General features: G+C 41.0%; 1 protein-coding gene across 2 annotated transcripts; it reads right to left on the bottom strand.

Moving 5' to 3' along the window:
- Positions 1–8,117: 8,117 nt before the first annotated feature.
- LOC139542804 (synapsin-2-like) lies at positions 8,118–22,725 on the bottom strand. Of its 2 annotated transcripts, XM_071348644.1 has the most exons (12): positions 22,589–22,725; positions 22,141–22,503; positions 13,108–13,165; positions 12,816–12,907; positions 12,416–12,572; positions 12,224–12,313; positions 12,049–12,111; positions 11,825–11,967; positions 11,518–11,592; positions 11,085–11,187; positions 10,561–10,710; positions 8,118–10,232 (listed from the first exon to the last, which is right to left on the bottom strand). In XM_071348644.1, the coding sequence occupies exons 2-12, from the start codon at positions 22,482–22,484 to the stop codon at positions 10,104–10,106; spliced, it is 1,404 nt and encodes a 467-aa protein (XP_071204745.1). In that variant the 5' UTR covers positions 22,485–22,503; positions 22,589–22,725; the 3' UTR covers positions 8,118–10,103. The 2 variants fall into 2 exon arrangements, with proteins under 2 accessions (XP_071204745.1, XP_071204744.1); XM_071348643.1 differs by having other exon boundaries at positions 22,141–22,681.
- Between the last annotated feature and the right edge of the window lie 52 nt (positions 22,726–22,777).

Below are 22,777 nucleotides of genomic sequence, written 5' to 3'. Positions count from 1 at the left end.
TGTTTGAATAACAGAAGTTCCCTTCGCGAACTGCATGGCTTCCCATCTTCCGTCCCGCCTCCATTTACGGGTTGGACTTTGGAGTAATTCTTCACTGAACACTGGGCACAAACCTGTTGCACTGAGGGATTATCTGATTTCATAGATAGTAGAATGGAATAGTAAAATGATGTAGGCTACTGTAGAATAGTTTACGAGATGTAGACTGTAGACTGTGTTCATGAATAGCCTTGACAGACTGTTGCACTTGTTCACCTTTCGAAATTAGATTGTCGGAGCACATCTTACATTCTCACGCAATCAGAATTATTCAAGGCTGATGTAGTTTAGCCTACCTGTCTTGATCTGCAACACAAAATATCAACTCGTTCTTCACTATTTAGTTGGGGTTGGACTTTGGAGTAATTCTTCACTGAACACTGGGCACAAACCTGTTGCACTGAGAGATTATCTGATTTCATAGGTAGACTGGAATAGTAGAATGATGTAGGCTACTGTAGACTAGTTTATGAGATTGTATGATTCTCATATGAATATTGAAGTAAATAACTGTATTCAGAGTAGCAGTACATATAAATCCATAGGCTTACAGTAGACATAAACTCACAGGCCATTTTATTAGGTACAACATCCGGTTCACAAAAATGGATCGCTCCAGACAGTGAGTCACATGGTCGTGGCTTGCTATATAAAACAGGCATCGAGGCATTCAGGAAAAGGAGGACCCGAGCATGCCCCCATTCTCATTGACGGGGCTGTAGTGGAGCAGGTTGAGAGCTTCAAGATCCTTTGCGTCCACCTCACCAACAAACTAACATGGTCCAAGCACACCAAGAGGACACGATAAAACCTATTCCCCTCAGGAGACTGAAAAGATTTGGCATGGGTCCTCAGATCCTCAAAAGGTTCTACAGCTGCACCATCGAGAGCATCCTGACTGGTTGCATCACTGTCTGGTATGGCAACTGCTTGGCCTCCGACCACAAGGCTCTAAAGAGGGTAGTGCGTACGGCCCATTACATCACTGGGGCCAAGCTTCCTGCCATCCAGGACCTCTATACCAGGCGGTGTCAGAGGAAGGCCCTAAAAATTGCCAAAGACTCCAGCCACCCTAGACATAGACTGTTCTCTCTGCTACTGCACGGCAAGCGGTACCGGAGTGCCAAGTTTAGGTCCAAGAGGCTTCTAAACAGCTTCTACCCCCAAGCCATAAGACTCCTGAACATCTAATCAAAAGGCTACCCAGACTATTTGCATTGCCCCCCTTTTACGCTGCTGCTACTCTCTGTTATTATCTATGCATAGTCACTTCAATAACTCTACCTACATGTACATATTACCTCAATCACATTGACTAACCGGTGCCCCCGCACATTGACTCTGTACCGATACCCCCTGTATATAGCCTCGCTTCTTATTTTACTGCTGCTCTTTAATTATTTGTTACTTTTATTTATTTATTTATTTTTGTATTTTTTCTTAAAACTGCATTGTTGGTTAAGGGCTTAGTAAGCATTTCACTGTAAGGTCACACCTGTTGTATTCGCCGCATGTGACAAATAACATTTGATTTGATTTGATTATGTTCGATTGAATGTTAGAATGGGAAAAACTAGTGACCTAAGCAACTTTGAACGTGATATGATAGTCGGTGCCAGGCATGTCGGATACAGTATCTCAGAAACGTCTGCCCTCCTGGGCTTTTCATGCACGACAGTGTCTAGGGCTTACCGAAAATGGTGTGACAAACAAAAACATCCAGTCAGAGGATGAGAGAGGTTGAAGGAGAATGACAAGAATCATACAAGCTAAACGACGGGCCACAAACGTGGTGTGCAGAAGGCGACCACTCTGGGTTCCACTCCTATCAGCTAAAAACAAGAAGAAGCGGCTTCAGTGGACACGTGATCACCAACACTGGACAATTGTGGAGTGGAAGAACTTTGCCTGGAACATGACAGCGAGTTCAGTTTACTTGAGTGGCCTGGTCAGTCCCCAGACCTGGTCAGTCCCCAGACCTCAACCCAATAGAGCATCTTTGGGATGAGATGGAAGTGATGCCATCGCGTCAGCATCGACTAACATCCCTGTTGAACGTTTCCGAACAACTTGTAGAATGCTGTTCTGGAGGAAAAGGGGGGTCCGACCTTGTACTAGATGGGTGTACCTAATAAACTGGCCGGTGAATGTAGCTACATGTATAATCTACTAATTTTAAACTTACAAGAAACAGCACTTTACATGGAATTCTATAAATTGCTTCTGCATTTCTAATGCAGAGACCGTAGGCCTCTAGAGTCATTTTGCTTATCAATGCATGGCAACTTTATTAAAATCTGTAGGACTGTAGAAACCAATCAGTGGATAAAAATCATGTAAACAATACGGTTTACAATTTATTTAACCTTTATTTAACTAGGCAAGTCAGTATGGCTGCAATCCCGTTAACGGGATCGATATGACAACAGCCAGTGAAAGTGCAGGGCACCAAATTCAAACAACAGAAATCTCATAATTAAAATTCCTCAAGCATACAAGTATTTCACACCATTTTAAAGATACACTTCTTGTTAATCTCACCACAGTGTCCGATTTCAAAAAGGCTTTACAGCGAAAGCACCACAGACGATTATGTTAGGTCACCGCAAAATCTCAGAAAAACACAGCCATTTTCCAGCCAAAGACAGGAGTCACAAAAAGCAGAAATAGAGATAAAATGAATCACTAACCTTTGATGATCTTCATCAGATGACACTCATAGGACTTCATGTTACACAATACATATATGTTTTGTTCGATAAAGTTCATATTTATATCCAAAAACCTCAGTTTACATTGGCGCCATGTTCAGAAATGCCTCCAAAATATTGAAGAAATTCCAAGAAATTGCAGAGAGCCACATCAAATAACATAAATACTCATCATAAACTTTGATGAAAGATACATGTTTTACATAGAATTAAATATACACTTGTTCTTAATGCAACCGCTGTGTCAGATTTCAAAAAGCTTTACGGCAAAAGCACAATATTCAATAATCTGAGAACAGCGTTCAGCCACAAAAGGAAGCCATACAGTTACCCGCCAAATTGTGCAGTCAACAAAACTCATAAATAGCATTATAAATCTTCACTTACCTTTGCTGATCTTCGTCGGAATGCACTCCCAGGACTCCCACAAGAAATGTTCGTTTTGTTCGGTAATGTCCATCATTTATGTCCAAATAGCTATTTTTGTTAGCTTGTTTGGTAAACAAATCCAAAGTCAGGAAGCGCGTTCACTAAAAGCAGACAGAATGTCAAAAAGTTCCATAACAGTCAGTAGAAACATGTCAAACGATGTATTGAATCAATCTTTAGGATGTTTTTAACATAAATCTTCAATAACGTTCCAACCGGAGAATTCCATTGACTTCAGATGTGTGATGGAACAGAGCTCCCTCTCATGTGAACGCGCATGGTTAGACCATGGTCAGCTCATGGTAGACCTGACTTATTCCTGTCTCCTTCGGCCCCACTTCACAGTAGAGGCATCAGACAAGGTTCTACAGACTGTTGACATCTAGTGGAAGCCGTAGGAAGTGCAAACTGATCCATATCCCACTGTGTATTCGATAGGCGGTGAGTTGAAAATCGACCAACCTCAGATTTCCCACTTCCTGTTTGGATTTCTTCTCAGGTTTTTGCCTGCCATATGAGTTCTGTTATACTCACAGACATCATTCAAACAGTTTTAGAAACTTCAGAGTGTTTTCTATCCAATACTACTAATAATATGCATATATTAGCAACTGGGACTGAGGAGCAGGCAGTTTACTCTGGGCACCTCTGGGCATCTTTCATCCAAGCTACTCAATACTGCCCCTGCAGCCATAAGAAGTTAAGAACAAATTCTTATTTACAATGACGGCCTACCCCAGGCAAACCCGGACAACGCTGGGCCAATCGTGCGCCGCCCAATGGGACTCCCAATCACAGCCGGTTGTGAAACAGCCTGGAATCGAGCCAGGGTCTGTAGTGATGCCTCTGGCACTGAGATGCAGTGCCTTAGACCGCTGTGCCACTCGGGAGCCTGAAAGCCAAATTTTTATTACTATTCCACTAAAATAGCCTATATTTAATATTCTGTATGATTGATAGTATCCCTTGATCATGTGTACTTACTATATAATGTTAGAATATACTGTAGAATACTATGCTACACACTGTAATATCTATTGTGTAGTGCTTACTACAGAATTTTGTATTATACTCTAGAATAATATGCTCCACATCATGTAGTGCTTAAAGGGATACTTCAGGATTTGATCTACTTCCCCAGAGCCAGATGAACTCGTGGATACCATTTTTATGTCTCTGTGTTCAGTATGAAGGATGTTAGTTGTTTCGCGAGCCAATGTTAACTAGCATTAGCGCAATGACTGGAAGTTTGTTGGTATCTGCTAGCATAATAAAGGGCCTCATTGCCAAAATCTCAAAGTATCCCTTTAATATAGAATTTTGTAGTGCACTGTAGAATACACTACACACTGTAGTATCCCTCGATCATGTGTAGTACTTACTATAGAATTTTGTAGTGTACTGTAGAATACTACAATTTTATCTACAAAAAATATTACAGTGTTCATAAAAACACTATAGTAATACTACAGTATTTAATTTACATATACCCCCACCCATTCCCTTCCCCCATATCCCAATTGTTTGTGTGAAAAACACATGTTGCGTAAAGCTTACTTCTTCATTTTTACAATTTTTATTGTATCAGGAGAGTAACATACACAGACATTTCTGCTTTTGCCTTCTTCAGTGTACAGATTCAAAGCTTACAATCAGTAAGTCCAGGTGCACAGTCCAGGTGCTTCTAATCAGGGTAATTGATCTCTGTCAATCAGGGATGGCCTCTCTACCTGTACACGTGTTACAAGGTTATATAGAATTATAGACTATGGGAGCGGGTACGAAGGGGGTAATATCCGTTGCGAACCGTTCATGAAACAATTGCCTTAGGCGTCCGCTCACTTGGGTGCCACCCATGAGTGATAAACCTACATGCGAAGTATAGACCATATATTGTGTTCCCTACAGGTCATAGAAAAGAGCAGAAGCTCTGAACTAGACTCCAGTCCTATCTACCTTCAGGTTATAGAACATTTGCTATTTTAGTATTTGTCCAGTAGGGTTCCTCAAGGAGAAAACAGCCACTTCTATGTCAAAGATAATAAAACAAAAACACTATAGTAAATACTACATTAATGTCCGCAAAAACACTACAGTAAATACTACAGTAAAGTCTGCTAAAACACTACAGTGAATACTATAGTAAATAAATATCAGGGGCACAACTTTAGTTTTAGAAGTGGGGGGGGGCATAATTTATTTATTCATTTTTTATTTTATTTTTCAGTCAGATAAACACTCCAAACAGTCTACTTGACCGCTCGGATGCGTCCGCATGGTCCTAAAGCACATCGTTGCCTTGTTTTGTATCACATTCCAATGATAAAACTGGGGGGGACGAAAATGCAATTTCAGAATGTGGGGGGGACAACTGGCAGCTTCATTAAATAAATAGTACCCGCAAAACACCAGTCAACGTCAACAGTGAACAGGCGACTCCGGGATGTTGGCCTTCTAGGCAGAGTTGCAAAGAAAAATCCATATCTCAGACTGGCCAATAAAAAGAAAAGATTAAGATGGGCAAAAGAACACAGACACTGGACAGGGGAAGGCCAGCATCCCGGAGTCGCATCTTCACTGTTGACGTTGAGACTGGTGTTTTGCGGGTACTATTTAATGAAGCTGCCAGTTGAAGACTTGTGTAGCCTTCATTTCTCAGAACAAGAATAGACTGACGAGTTTTAGAAGAAAGTTCTTTGTTTCTGGCCATGTTGAGCATGTAATCAAACCCACAAATCCTGATGCTCCAGATACTCAACTAGTCTAAAGAAGGCCAGTTTTATTGCTTCTTTAATCGAGACAACAGTTTTCAGCTGTGCTAACATAATGGCAAAAGGGTTTTCTAATGATCAATTAGCCTTTTAAAATAACAAACTTGGATTAGCTAACACAACGTGCTATTGAAACGCAGGAGTGATGGTTGCTGATAATGGGCCTCAGTAGGCCTATGTAGATATTCCATAAAAAAATCTGCCGTTTCCAGCTACAATAGTCGTTTACAACATTAACAATGTCTACACTGTATTTCTGATCAATTTGATGTTATTTTAATGGACAAGAAATATGCTTTTCTTTCAAAAACAAGGACATTTCTAAGTGACCCCAAACTTTTGAACGGTAGTGTACATCTCAGGACAAATATAAGCATGTCATAGATTGTAGTCTTAGCCTGCATCACTATGTTGTTTTACCTGACCTCTGAGCACACTCAATATTCCTATAATGAAATAGCATATACGTCTGTATCTAGATAAACAGGAAGGAGGTGAAACAGAGACTGGTTTCGGTACACCACTTTTCATTCCCTCTGTTTCAGGATTAGTCAACCTGCACTGTGTCTAGTCAGAGAACAGACCTGCAAAAGACTTCCTCAAGTTGCATATGGTCTCGGCCTTGGCCACGTCTTCACTGGCTGTGCGAAAGAACGATGTTTCCTTCAGGCCAAAGGCATTGGTCAGGGACTGAGATTTACTGAACATTTTTTTTGTACTCTAATTGACTGTAGAGTATTATAGTTATTAGATACTGGCTATGATGTTTGGTTTAACCTTGTAATTATGTCAAAACTAGGTATTTTCAAAGTGTTGCTGCCAATGTGCTCTTACTTCACCAGTGGATGTGCCTGTGCCTTTTCCTCTACTGTTGGCTGTTCTAACACTGGAGGCTGGTTCTTCTCAGGACTGGTGGCCTTCACTTGTGCCTGAGTCGGTGATTCATTTTGGGGTTGGGCCTGTGGCTCAGGCTAGGGTTGGACTGAGGCCTGTGGAGGAGCCTGGGACTTGGGTTGGACCTGAGGTGCTGAGTTGAGCTGTCTTGGTTGTGCTGGAGGTGGTAGTGGTTGTTGAGCATCCAGTCCTCCTGGTCTGGGCTTGGCCTGACTCGCTGACTGGGGATGGGGCTGCTGTGTGGTTGAGGTAGGCCTCTGGCTTGAGTCTTTAGCAGAAGCTTTAGGAGATGACTTTGGAGCAGGCCTGGGACTTTGTGATAGGGATCCTTGGGGTTCCAGACAGCCCCCTAATTTCTGTACCCTTTTCACATTTGTATGGGTAATTTTGTCCCTAAAACCATGTGACAATAACAGTAAACAGTCTAAAATCAACACTGGTCAATGGAGGAGGTAAAAGTTGCAAAATAAAAAAACACAAAGCAGGGAGGATACGATATTACAATAATGCAGATATCTGTCATGCATTAGAAGCAATGCAATGTGGGGTGAACATGCTTCATGAGGGTATAGATGGAGGGGTTTTGACCAACCAATATGTTTGCTCATTTATTTGGTTTTCCAAACTTTAATAATATGATATGAAAAATACATACTTTGACTACCATTAGTAGGCCTTTCTTCACCTGTGTTTGTTGGTCTTCTTGCTCCACATATCTTTCTATAAACTGACATTTTAAAGGAGTCTCCCTTTCCACTATATATACACTGTACATAGTGACACAATATAGGCTGATTTGCTCATTGATATAGGCCTAGTTTTTTTATACAACCATAACAAATACGGCAACACAGACTGAACATATATTGCAAAGGAAGCTTTATTGCCAGTGACAGGGGGAAAATATCAGTGTGGGGTATGTTTCTACAATGTCTTGTTATCTGTACTGGATCTTTTCAAACAGTTCAACACTAGTTCCAAGAGTGCACACTTAACAGGTAGTAGCAACCCTGGTCCCAAATAGCTGCAACCCAGCAGGTTTGAAAAACTGAACCAGCAAAGGATTTTCACCTGGGCAGGATGGCTGATTTTGAATTTCCCCCGACAATAACTCCTTTAATCAATCAGTTACACAACAAATATGTCACTATGCAACTATTAAGGACCTTGGTGCTGCCGCTCTATCTTCACTTTTGTAGATATGTCATGGCATTTTACTCCACAAATCAAAACACAAAACCATAAAGCCACAGGCAAGGCTTTTACAGGGTTACTCTCTGGGTTAGGCTATCTGCACAGACACAACGTTATTTCATACACCTAGGAAAAGAACTTGCACACTGAGCTTGCCAAACATAGTTTGTTTGTACAATTCTGTTAGTTTACAAAGTGTTTTACAATGGGACACACATTTACAATTATCTTGATGTAGATGTATTCTTAGTTGTACGACCATTTCACCAAATAGGACACATGCATGGCTTCTAATAACTACTACTTAATGCAAGTGTTTTTAATTTACAACAGTGTTAGCTATGGGAAAATGTTTGTATCCCACTTGTGAATATAGCTCTGTGAATAAATTATGCTAGAAGATCTGGTACTAAAAATATAAAGAATATAAAGTTAAAAACATATATATTGCACTCTCCATTAACTCAGTATGAGTATGATAAGGCAAATATGTCAAAGAATCTTTAAATGGCAGTAACATAAGCATAACTCCACGCATATCATCACTGCAATACAGAGCAGCATCACCATCGTCATGGCAACGGCACTACGGTCATTGATATTAAGCATGGATGGTATGTGTATGGTGGTATCAGAAACCTTATACCTAGTAATTTAAATATATTATGTAAAACCTTGACTATTTTACTGAAGCACAATTTAGTTTTTCTACTTGATAACATAATTGAAAGTGACAAGACTAATTGGACTACTTCACTTCCTGAAATATCACAAATACATGCATCATAGGCCTAAGAGGAAATGGTTATTACTGTAATCTTATTAGATAATGGACACACGTCTAGAGTCATTCTGTTAACAAATCTTAATGAGAGCATTCTACTATCACAGTTACTCTCTAACTCTACCATAAGCTCTCCTCTCTCCTGATCCAACTGCAGCTGCCACAAACCAATCCCATATATTTACAGTGGGGGACTGTGATTATAAGTGCTGAGTGATAACAAAAGTCTAATATTTATTATTTCTCTCAAAAAGCTAGAGTAGTCTATTGTAATTTTGTAAGTTATCTAATATGTTTGTCCTCATACACATGAAGACATCTATGGCTGTGTTCTGTGCATAGAGACAGTTTATAAAACTGTCAAAGAACTGTCTTGCTAGGAGTCGGTTGTATTTCAACATTCACTGTGCGAAGTATGGGTAGTCTATCTGCTAATAATGGACAAAGGAACAGCAACTACGTTTCATGTCTCGAACCTCCTTTTAATCAATGAAGGTCTACTTAGAAGTGATCTGGCTGTATATATTGGTGTGCTCATCAGCTTTCTTGGCACTAACACTTGGTTGTTTATGTAGAACTTATACAATATGTATTCCATATTATGACACATTCACAATGCATAAATCACAGGGACAGTAGTTTGGAACTATACCAGTGATGTCACTAAAGAAACATCCTGATTGATCATCTGACATTTAAAACATACAGTTACCTTCCTTCGTATCATTCATGCAAAACCAAAAAGAAATACCTATTATATTAGTATGAAAATAATCACCAATAGAGTCATACGCACCCACATTTACATATTGACATATACACAAACGTCAAACTGCACGATAAACCAGTTTGACCATATCTAAAAGTACACACCAAAATTGAGAAATAAACAGGGGGGTTTAGAGGGAGGTCAAATTATGAATAATGACTGAATCAAACACGTGGCACACAGTAGCACTGGACTCAGTGTAGGCACAATCTGCTTATTACACCGTCAACAACAGCCCCAAAGAAAACCACGGCTACAGAGAAACAGAGGCGACCGTTACAAGCACACTAAATCAACAGGGAAACAAGTGGACAGTATATCTTGACACTGCGTAGAGGAAAAACACAGTCCAGGCCAGCAGTACACTCTGGACCAAACTAACACCAGCCAGATCTCAGTCCGTCTACCGTCTCTCCACTCCCCAACCCCCTCCCCTCCTCTCTGCTTTGTGTTCAGCTAATGTACGTCATCGTCATTTCAATATTACATACACTTCCTCTCTGGCGGGCTAATTAGTTGGCCTGGACGGGTTTTGGCCCCACTGCAACGCCATTACAGTCGAGAATGTACTGCAGACAACCTTGAGGAGGGCGTGTAGCGCCAGTCTTGGGATCAACCACCAGGTCCTTCTGGCCACCACTCTGCAAACACATAAAACTAAGTGATACTCCCAGAGACACTACAGTTAAATGTCCTTATGACACAGTTCTGTTTTCATACTGCTTTAAAGAATGTACTTTTCAATCAAGAATATGGATCCAATGTTGGTTTTATACAAATCTGGCAATACACAAAGGCTATAAACAAATCTAGCTATACACTAGTTACTAAGACACAGTAATATGGACGTTATACACTGAACTCTAATACACGTGAAGGCTCTCAAACAGGATTTTCTAAAAGACTATCTGTGAGACTATGACTGATCATATTCCCATACAGTGTTGTATGTAGCCTACTTCACCATACCTGTGATGGCTGCATGGTGGTTGGTCTGTTAGAGGACCCAGCGGGTGTCCGTCCTACTGCCTGGTTCATCTTGGCTACCACCATGTCAGTGATGAGCTGCCTGTCCTCTGCCTGATGCTCTCCTACCAGTGACATGGACGACCCCACCACCTGACACACAGAAGATGGTAATATTACCAGAGGAAGAGAAAATGGACGTGGAGTAGGTTATGAAGGAAGGACAGTAGATTGTGTGTCACATTTGGTTAAAGTGAAGGTTTAACTGAATGGTTCGGAACTATGTTCTCAACAGTTGTGCCATCTGTGAAACATGTCTAGGCTGCTGTTCCCATAACAACCAGATAGCGACCTAACAAGGATATGGAATACATCAATACATTGGTTAACAAAGATGTTGAATATTTCAAAATATTTAATAAGCGAACTGCCTCAGTGTGTTGAGAGGAGCTGAATAATGAATCATAAAAATTCCTGCAATATTTCAGGCGCTGTGAAATATTTTACACTTACTAGGGAACACCTACCTCAGTGATGTAATCTTTCGCGTCCTTTCCATGAATGGCTTTGACAGCACAGATATCCAACCCTCCGAAGATCTCTGAGCAGGTGTCAACCCACAGCTTGTACCTGAACACAGGCCAAGGAGTACAGATCTGACACTAAGTGGTCTTACATAGTGTCACAGTCAAGGACAAGTGCGATGCTATTTAATAGAGATCATTTGCATGTAGGAGTGTAATTACTCAAATGGCTTTATCAATTTTGTATCATTCAGAGAGAACACAGTACAGAGTGCTAACTTGTATCAATACAGACATTTACATTGTTTCATAATGAGCTACATGAATGATAATTGACTTTGGTAACGAGACAGGCCATTTTCTGACATTCTCTTGTCTTGTCCTTTTAGAAAGGAAGCATTGTCAGTGGTGCTGTACTGCTGTTAAGGACTCATACCTGTCAGTCATGGCCACTTGTTCCAACATGGCTGAGCCTGTGTTGCTCTTCCAGTTGCCAGAGATTGAGGTCCTCCTATAACATATGAGACGTTATACAAATGGTATACATATTAAAGTCCCTGTTGATTGTTAATTCAAGGATTCACAAATTCAATAGTCTTGGATTCATTCGATTACACTTCTGGATTATTTGAAAAAAAGGCAGATCCTTATGCTAAATGTGGAACATTTAAAGGTTTTCATATGTTTACATTTGCTTACAACAGAGGAATAATCATGAATACAAAATGGGGAATAGTACCTACATGTAAGCCTTGTAGTCATTGCCAATCTTCTGAATTCTGATGTCGTATTTGGAGTCGATGAGGGGCTCTGTGGTGGTGTAGGTCTGGGTGAGAGCCACCACACTGACTATGTCCTGGAACTTACTGTGGTTATCCACCTTCACCTGGACACAACACACACCACCTTCCACTAGCAGCCCCACAGTCTACAGAATAACAATATTAAGCCTTAATAACATTATTACCTTTCCTACTCCTGAGTGAGCGTGTCCAATTTTCACAACTACAGGAAACGTTGGCATGGTAACCTGAGTGATAAACCGTCAAACAGTATTGTTTTATGTCTGGTTTCATGATACAATGAAGAAAAAGAAGTCCACATTAATGGCTACATTTCAGAAGACATGATTACGTTCTTACCATCTCCTTGTAGTTGGGATAGAAGGTCTGTTCGATCAGAGGGAACTTCTCTGTACCAAGTTTCCTGTAGGTGCTTATTAGCTGTGCAAACTAGAGACAAACAGACATCCATTAGTGAAGTTATGCCACTGACTTAAGACACAAATAAACAAGTCTCATGCATTGCACGCAGCCAGCCTTCTGTCTGCCTACCGCCCAGGGCTTGTCACACAGGTTGTAGATGGACTCCAGGGAGTTGATACTGGGGATGCCCCCATACTGCAGACCAATGATCATGTTACGGAAGTCCTCATTCTGGGTCATACTGAAGGCGTGTTGGCGGATGAGGACAAAGTCAGGCTTGAATGACCTGTAAAACATAAATACACAGATGCTTCAGAGAGAAATTAAAACTGGGTTGACCTTCACATGTAAAGTGAACCATGGCACATTTTCCATGTGGCACGTTTCCGAGTATTGAGTGTGTTGCTTATGAAAAATTGTCTCTAAGGGCACTGGTGAAGTGCCAATGATTTCAGATAATACTGTTTTGCTTGTGGGTGTGTTGTGTGTGGTGTGTGTGTGTGTGCGCGCGCATCTGCACGTGTCTCACCTGGCCACCCTGGTACCGTTCCTCAGAACCTGCATGTCCACATTACAGGACCCGTTGGAGTGAGCTATGACGTTGATCTCACTGAACTCAGCCTGCATGGTAGAAAAACATACAGATCTATCTGATTAACTGAATGTATATCAATAGTCATGAATACGGCACAGATCAGAGGAGGCTGGTGGGTGGAGCTATATATGTATTGGCTGGAATGGAATAAACGTTTCTATGTAGACAACTCTATCTGAGACAGGTGCCAAAAGTAAATCGATGCAGTTTGCCAAATGAGGCTTACCTGTTCGACTTTGATGTCATAATCTCTGTGAACTTTCTTCCCTCTGAAGAGTTTGGCCCTAAGCAACAGGGAAGATAATTGATGAACCTTTAGAGGACATGATGAGATAATAGCAGAAGGATCTATCAGTGTTGAGTCCTTGTGATCACGTTTCTCTGTGAACGCCTTCCATCAATTTACAATCACAAATATTGAATAAGACACTTCATTAACTTTAAAATGCATCAATATGGATTTTATGGAGCAAAGACTTTAAATACACACCACACCATTACCCAAACATTCTGTCTTGTGACATATTCCCCTCAGATAAATATGTCATGGAGAATTGTTAAAGTGATAAAGTCATGGTAGTGACATATCCACTACTTATCATTTTATGTTTTGATTTGTTTTTGTCCTTTATGAAATGTAAGTAGTCCCCCGTGTTGCAGCGTTTGCTTCCATCTAGTGGATCGTTACTGAATGGTGCATTGTAGTCAAAAGCCCTCGGAACGAGATACATTTTACAATTCCATAAAATGGATGAAATGATCTGGTTCAATAGCTATGGTCTTTGTCCAAGAAAAAAGTGTTTGTTTGGTGGATTTTAGTCTGGTGGATCTTAGTCTACTGAGCGCATCCAGTGTTAATATCAGCTTAGCATCGAGCTATGTCTATACAGAGGTACTGGCACTCATTCCCTGCAGACAGGCAGGCTGGCCATTATTGAACCCACACACAGTGCATTTATTGAATTGAACCACGGACAAACACAGGAGACCTTCGCCATGCTCTTAAAGTGATGAGCGAGGGGAAGGGAGGTTAATCAATGGAGACAAACTTAGTGACCTGAAACAAACTATGTGTCAGGGGACTGTTGAAAGCATTGCCTCTCCTCTCCTCAGTGTTCCCATGGTGTTGCTCTTAGCCAATGAATTATGTCAAGCTTTTCAGTGGCCAAAACTTCAACTGGAACCGTGCTGTAGAGAAGTGTACAGATTTCAATGGGATATTCCTCCACTAAATATTACAAAATAGCTGTTCTCTATGGAGGTCTAAAAACCCAAACAGTCCTATGACAAACCTTCTCTAAAATGTTGCTGTAGTTCAATGGCCAAAGTAATCAAAATGTGCTGCAATTAGGCCTACAGTAGAGCCATACAAGGTTTCAATGACCAGCATATTTTCCACTTTCTATTGAAATGACACATAGCAGTGTGCAGCGAAGTCTACTAGCAGAAGAAAAATACAATGGGAAAAATGATTTGATATATCTTCTACTTGTTTGTTTCACGTCAGTACCGTATGTCAAACACACCCTAGTGAGGACTGGCTGAATAATTTATTGCTGATCTAATTTGAGTCTGGGATTTATCTGTGGCTGTGGAGGAAAACAATCATCTGAATATGAGTCACAGCAGCAGAGACACAGGAAATGAAAAGCCTGTAGATTATCTGTGTTATGATACATGGATATATGTGGGGCAGCCAAAGACATGACTCAGAGACAGAACCACAATGCCTGAAATTTTAGATAGGTCAGTGTTGGTGTAAAGAATGGGTATCACGACTGTCTCCCTGATTCAGTTCCAACTTGTGGAGGATGTACTGAATGTATGTGTAGAGCGGAGGTGGTTCAGAATCACACTCACGTGATGAGTAACCTTCGCTGACTCCTGAATACCTGCATTCGTTTCCCTAGCTAATGCTTTGGATTTAGCACAGCAAGTTAACACAGTTTTATTGTGACCAGGAGGCCCAGGTTCAAACCGCAGTTGGTTACTTTACATAGGCCTATGCATTGACGCAGAGATTATTAAACCTACAATCAACTGATTGATCTTTGCTTTTTTGCTCTGCACCCTGACCACTGCACATGCGAATAACACCTTCCTGCATTGAATGAAGCACATGCCACTTGTGTCGGACCATAATGTGTCTATTAAGGAACATATCATGTGAAGAAGCGTTTGTGAGGAAAAAAAACAATGGTGCATACCAATGTCCTGTAATAGCTCTAATACTCAAATGATCTATGCCCAAGTCCAAGACGGGACAGAAAAGACAGAGTGAGTGAGTCGGTGGGGAGTAGCAGCTACTAAGCTAACATATGGAATTATTTTAAGATGGTCATACCATGGATCATTTAGCTATTATATTTACAATTTTAGGACCTCTGTAGTTAATTAAAAAATAAATATTGATTTGATTAAATATTGAATGTGGCCTTTACTACTAAGGCTCATAGAAACACATTGAATAACACATTCAGAAATGGCAAAATAGACAGTCAAAAAATAAATCATAAGGAATACGGTTTTGAAGTCTCTTTCCTATATCTAGGAGATACAGTATAGGAAAGCTCAGGATATGTTATCTTTTTTGGACACATATTTAACCCCTTTTTTTTGTTGGTACAAAACTACACACATCGGTGGTACCGGCTTCAGACGGGTCTTGTTGAGCTTGTGGGGGTCGTAGAGCAAAACGGAGAAGCACCATCGCGTTCGTGAAAGTATCATCTTTTGATTGAGTGGTCATATGAGTTCGAACACTACAGATGTTTTCGTGAAAATACCAATTTTCAGGATGTATCCTGGTCTTACAAACAGCGCTGTAGCTCTGCCACTTTCCACCCCAAATGCGGAAGGCCGACATAGGGGCATACGGTGGATTGAGACGCAGCCCATGCAAAAAAACATATCTCTGTCTTAAATTGACAGATTTTTAATGGGGATTTTTTTGTTATGTTAATTAGATAGACTTTTAAGGATTATGAGTGTGAGAGAGAGAGAGAGAGAGAGGGCTGGGCAGGACGACAGAGCGGCTGGGACTAACTGCCTTTGTTGATTAGTTGATTTAGATTAATATGTCAAACAAAGGCAAACTTAATTATGATAATTTTGCAAAGCAAATCTGACTAACAGGCCTATTTTGTCTTCATTTTCCTAGTCAGTATGTGACATCCACTTTACGACACTGAGTGAATGAGTAATGGCAAACCTCTGACACTTGTCTGATAAGTGAGACAGTTCCATCTGTCCTTGTCCACCTTTTGATGTATAGCACAGTATTCCTATCACAAGACAGACCCAATCCTAACCGTAACCATCTGATCCTTAATCAAAGGTTAGGGGAAATTTCTATTCCTGATTCCCACTCTAATTAAGCAATAAGGTCTGAGTGGGTGTGGTATATGGACAATATACCACGGCTAAGGGCTGATCTTATGTACGATCCAACGCGGGGTGCCTAGATACAGCACTTAGCCGTGGTATATTGACCATATACTTTAAACCCCTGAGTTGCCATATTGCTATTACAAACTGGTTACCAACGTAATTAGACCAGTAAAAATATGTTTTTTATCATACCCATGGTAAACGATCTGATATATCCCGGCTTTCAGCCAATCAGCATTCAGGGCTCGAACCACCCAGTTTATAATCTCCGATATATCGGTGTTTATTTCTGACTTCAGGAATTTACTTTTATTCTACGTTATCTCCAAACCTCTGAAACAGAGAAGCTCAAGCAGTAGTCCAACTCATCTCACCATGCTAGTATATCAATAAGATCTGAAGAGGCGTCTTCACTATGCCATATTTGTGATACTTCCAGTATAATGGTAACGGTGATCTCGCCTACATGCTTCATTCCTACAACGCACAAAGTCAATACAGAACCACTAGAGAGTATGCAATCTTAAAGCTATTTGAAAGTCTGTCAGTCGAGGGGAAATTGCCATGCCACTTCCAACAGGTAGCAGGCAAAGAGCAGCTAGGGAATAGAAGTGCTGCTTTGTTTGATGTTTCCTTCTGAGGCAGGATGATATTGCACTGAGCAGCCATTCTGTGAGTGAGTGCTGTCCCATTTCTGTCAGGGTTTCACAAAGGAAGACTGTTCCCTAGATAACACTTTAATAACAGATAATGCGTTGTCTTAGGCCCTTGGCTGTAGTGCATCTTAAGACAGATCAACTCCAGCTCGACAACCTCTGACACCACGGTACTGCCTTCATACACAGTCGTTCACGGAGTCATGCTAAATGTATAGAAGCCAGATGCAGATATACATATTTGGACAAGGGAATTGTACACTTCATGGCGTACATGGAAAGAGGAGTTAATGTAAATGTAAAGCTAGCATAAGAGGCATTTGAAGGCAGCAGTGTCAGACGGTCGATCTGATATACAGGCCTGGGGTCAGTCCTAGAGCCATGATCTCTCCTACAAGGACAGCATGATATATGTGGTACACAGTGGGAGAGTGTCATTATGCTAAAAAAATGCCCTTTCATATGACTACAGAAGCCATGATGTTTTCACAAAAAGCTAGAATATCACAGTTGCTACGCGATAGAGAGACAAATGTCATTTTCACAGAGAACCTGACACTGTGAATTATTTTACCCATTCTTAGAGCAATTACTTCTAAATCCATTTTCATTAGATTAGCTAAATATATAATCACACTAATGGAGGGATGATTTGGCACAATCACTGTCATTGAGGCAAGCTTTGGTCATTATACTAGTGTGCTATTCTCCAGTTTATCACATTTTCAGAACATTCTGTTTTCATCTCTGTTTGGTTTCTAGCAAGTTAATTTGTCTAGCTCTCCATAGCAACAACTAATCAACAGTCTTATTAAGATAGTTGAGTAGGAGAGAAGGGGAGGAAAGGTTTCTTAAATCCCTGAAGTGATAATGCCAAGAAACAAGGACTGTCAGCAACAACATTCATAACTATAATAATAAGGACATAAACTGTGAAAGATGTTAGCGCATTGCTACCATGCAATAATCAGCAGCAGGTTTGTGTTTAGGCCTGAAACCAGTGGTCATAGCCTAGTTTAGCCTTCTGTTGTGTGAGTATGAAGTATTCCTGTCAGATTCCATTTCAGTCTCTGTCCTAAGGTTACTATACTGCAGCTTGTCAGCCTCTGTCTTTATCTCTTGCACAGGGCACAACATTTCTGACCCAGAAACCGCCCATCCCACACTGAAACACAACCCTCAAACCCCCTTTAGCCAAGAGTTCAGAGCTGATATCACATGAGGTTGGCCTACAGACTAAAAATGATCAGATCTGAAAATGGAGGAGATGCAGTAGACACTAAAGTTGTAATATATTGTCTGAAGTAGATATCTGATAATTTTATGGGTTAAATACTGTTCTTGTTCAAACAGAATATCCTGTATTCCAGAATTCTAGACTCAAAGACAATTAAGTGATTACGTATTCATCACATCCATATCTGTAATTGGGCCTATGCTCTTCATGGTGACATCAGTAAACTTAATTAACAATGAATCACCACCAGACATGCTAATACAGATATTTTATTGGGAGCTGAAAGACAAGCTAATGTCGACACCAAAGTAAAAACCTACAGTCATAAACAGCTCATCCTTATGAAATACAACCGCAAGCTAAAAGGCCAAAGAGTAACGAGAAATTACACAATCAATGGGGCAATCAGACAGTGGCAAACGTCCCCTAGCTAGCTCTCCTATTGTTTAACACATTGCTGTTGTCACCAATCCCAAAGAGTATAAAAGTTGAGAGGGCCTCAGAACGGACTCACTGTTATTGTAGACACATGAAATGTAGACGTGATGCTGAGCCTGAGGCAGGCATTGGGAGCTAGTGGCAGGTCTCTCTAGTGGCTAAGTGGTGGAAACATGAAACAGGGAAACAGCTAACGATGCCAGGAGAGGCTTCAAATCAAATCAAAATCAATCAAATCAAATTGTATTATTCATCACACGCTTAATAAATAACAAGTGTAGACTAACAATGAAATGCTTCGCTGGAGAGATCCTTCAGCTGATGGCTCTACAGATGATTTGTGAAAGGTAACGTCATTTACTCAGATGTCTTCAATGTTTCCATAACTGTTGACTTTTTGATCAATTCCAGGCTTTTGATGTCAAATCAAATGCTATTTGTCACATGCGGTGAATACAACAGATGTAGACCTTACAGGGAAATGCTTACTTACAAGCTCTTTCCCAACGATGCAGTGTTCAAAGTAATTGAGTAAAGACACAAGATAAATAAAAACATCAAGAATGGTGCTATATACAGGGAGTACCAATACCATACCAATGTGTCAGGGTATGAGGTATTTGAGGTAGGTACTGTATATGAATGCAGGGGTAAAGTGACTAGGCATCAGGATAGATAATAATAATAATAATAATAATAGTAAAAAAACAAATTAGCAGCAGTGTATATGATGAGTGAATGTGTGAAAGTGTGTGTGTGTGTGTGTCATCTGTATGCGTGTGTATATGTGTGTGGGTTATGTGTGTGTGTATGTAAGTGTATGTGTGTATGTTAGTGTAAGTATGTGTGAGTGTGTGGATAGTCCTGTGAGTGTGCATAGAGTCAGTGCAAAATGGAGTCAGTGCAGATAGTCCGGTCATGATTCGCTTTACTCTATGTGGTATTAGACAGAAAACAATCGAGGTACATTTAATGATTATAGATGCATTCCCATATCCCATAAGAATACAATGATTACATTTCTTCTCAGGTTGTTGACTGTCTGCTGTTATGTGGAGCCAAAAGACATGGCATCATTTAAAAATGACATGAGTATGATCTTATTAGGATTTATCTGGGTTTCTATTACCTTAATGGGCTCCCTCAGCCGTGATACAATGTGACGTGTATTCAAATATCTAGCATTACTTAGGCTATAGGCTATATCCGCAGTGCAAGCATAGTGGTCATTATTGTTAAAAGGAGCTTGCAATGATTCAACATACACATCAATATCATAAATGCATCTGCAGTATGCCATATGCCAATAAACGGAATCTGTCCACTCTGCCTTTGTTATTGTGATAGCAGCCATTTTGCATGGTGAGATGAATCATGCATACACACAGGACTCCTGGAATAGCCACTCTCCAGAAAGCAACATGTCATCCAAATGCAGATGTGTCCCTCAGGCTACAGTTTCCATCTGCATATAGACCACTATATATAGACCACTGTATATAGCCTACTGCACATAGCCTACTGTATATAGACCACTGTATATAGCTACACATGTCTGAGGAAAATCAGCTGATGCTAAGGAACCATGTTCAAGCAAATATATCTAGTTAATTTGAATTCACAAGACAAAACACATAGCAAGAATCACAAAATCTAAAAACATCGATCTTCATGCTACCTTCTTCAGGACTCTGCTATGTGATAATGTAGGCCTACTATCTACGATATATCTCGCAATTACCTCTTCAAAGCAGGATATGCGATATGAAGAAGGATGTCTGGCGTGGGATGCTGTGCAGACAGTTATGTAAGTTTGTGTCTGTCACTGAAAGGTTCTGTAGAATTCCTTACTGCATAAATCCGCCTTGCCAACATATAGTATATAATAAGCAAACCCTCTCACTCACAACACTGCAGTTGCTATACATTTTACAGAACATTGGAAAAAGAGGCTTGATTTAAAGTAGCTCTTAGGAGAGGCAATAGCTACCTGTCAGTGCTGCTGTGCAATCCCTTTAAAGGCCCAGTGCAGAATTCAGTTTTCCTGTGTTTAGTATCATATTGTACAACAGCTGATGAAACATACTTCTAAATCAGCAGGGTTTGCATGGGTGGAGTTTTGGCCTGACTGGTGACATCACCAGGCAGTATAAGTTTATATAGACCAATAACAAAGAGAGTTCCAAACCTCTCTGCCAATAACAGCTAGTTTTCTGATTACATATCACTCCCACTCCTTACTCAGACCACTCCCAGACCATCCTAGCAAAATTCTCGCTTGAGAAACAGTTATTTTTGCTAAGAAGCAATTTCTGTTTCTTTTTGACCATTTTAATGCAAAACTATTACAGTAAGGTACTTAATTGTTGTCCAGAAATGATTTGATATTGACACAAAAAAACAGCTGCATTAGATCTTTAATATATGCCATCCGCTCTTTGGATTCATGTCATGATCTGCCTTCTCTTCTGCCTGCCTCCTCAACACACAGCATTAAAGAGAGGTGTCCGTCTGAACTAGCATTGTAACGCAGAGCACACACATAACATCCCTTTTAGCTCCATTTCTATTGCTACTACTAGCCTATGTATCACCTATTCCTACAATGATGCCATGTGTTGTCTTTGCATGATTGGCCAAAGATAAATTCTGTGGATTGACTCTCTGTAATTGTGGACAGATGGTCATGTGACCAGGGATCCTATCATTGAGCGGGAAGGGAAAGGAAACCTCACTGATGACTGGAAAGCACTGCAGTATTTACTCAATAGAGAAAACACACATGCATTTTCCCATGCTCTCACTGGCTGTTGAATATTCATGAAATTGCCTTTCTCAACAATGATGCAAAGCCGTGTTAGAGTACATTGGGTTGATCAGACTAATCAATTAAATGGGTTTAAGTCTGGCGCATGCTCACAGGTGGTTGCAAGAAACTGACCTAATATTAAAAATAGCAGCAGAATTCACATGGGTTTCTTGGAATACCAAGTCAAACATCCTCAAAATATATAGAATTTTCCTCCTGCTGCAAGGCCAATCTGTCATTTTGAAATTTGAATCTTGTCAAAAAGGGCATAAACCCCTGAATGCCTGTCAATTACTGCAGGAAACCACCGTATTTGGGTGAGGCACGCCATAAAAAGACTCCCTGATGCTGTAATGTCATTAACATGGCGAGTCAGTGGACTTTGTTTCCTCGTTTCCTCCTGATTAGCTGCATCTGTGTTTTGTCATTAGAGCGACCTGCACTGGCATCAGACCATCCACAGCAGTAACCTGTTCAAATCTTATAAGCAGAGTTGGATGCCATACTTGTTGGCTGACAGGTTGTTTTAACCTTTTCTTTACCACAAGCCAGGTCCATCTGAGAGCTCCTCTTTTCAAGAAGGAACCTGAGCAGAATATCAGTTTCACAACAGTGATCTGGCCAAGAGCCGCTCCGATGTTACAGAACACAAACAACACATACATCAACACAATAATTCACATAATTACATTACACCATTTTACAGCAAGACACAGCATGTTGCCTCACCATTCCTGTTGTGGTTCGTCGATGACCAGGAGGATCTTAAACTTCTTGGGCGTCGTGACCGTGGTCTGCTCCACCAGTCCTGCCGAGGCCGCAGTCTGCTTGACTACGTTGGTGATGGAGCTGAAGAAGCCTGCCCCACTGGACTGGGACAGCTGGGGTTTCCTCTCTGGGGCAGGGGAGGGGGTAGGGGAGGTGGCGGGCGGCGTGGTCCCAGCCGTGGCTGGGCCTGTTGTAGCTGGGGGAGGAGGCTGAGCAGGGTCAGGCCTCTGGAGGTCCGTCATGTAGCCATTGGGCAGGTTGGAGATGAAGGTGCTGTCAGAGAGGCGCCGGCGCAGGTAGTTCATGGCTGAAGAAGATGGAGGGCTGTTAGAGCAGACAGAACAGACGAATCAATGAGGGCTGGATGTGAAGAGTCCTTAGGAGAATGGTAGAGGCCAAATGATGTCACCTGAGGGACCGATTAATTTGCAGAAGGCGCCACTTCCCAGGGTGCAGCTGGTTGAAGGCTCAGCTCTTCTCCATGCAAACTCCCAGTGAATGTAATGTTTCCTCCCAGCTCAGCCGTGCATCCTCAGAGCTCCCCTCACTGTGGCCGTGACGCTATTCTCCCCCTCAGCCAATCGCATGCCTCTCTGCT

Source organism: Salvelinus alpinus, chromosome 17, assembly GCF_045679555.1.
Source record: "Salvelinus alpinus chromosome 17, SLU_Salpinus.1, whole genome shotgun sequence".
Classification (NCBI taxonomy): Eukaryota; Metazoa; Chordata; class Actinopteri; order Salmoniformes; family Salmonidae; genus Salvelinus; species Salvelinus alpinus.
The sequence above is the reverse complement of the archived record's forward strand: the minus strand, read 5'-3'. Positions and strand labels throughout refer to the sequence as shown.

Bases quoted from the DNA above. Each gene is read 5' to 3' on its own strand.
- LOC139542804 (XM_071348644.1), bottom strand. From the start codon at position 22,484: ATGAACTACCTGCGCCGGCGCCTCTCTGACAGCACCTTCATCTCCAAC. The intron at 12,112-12,223 runs GTAAGAACGTAA...TTTATCACTCAG, and splicing joins ATCCCAACTACAAGGAGATG to GTTACCATGCCAACGTTTCC. The intron at 11,593-11,824 runs GTAGGTACTATT...CATATGTTATAG, and splicing joins AATGACTACAAGGCTTACAT to GAGGACCTCAATCTCTGGCA.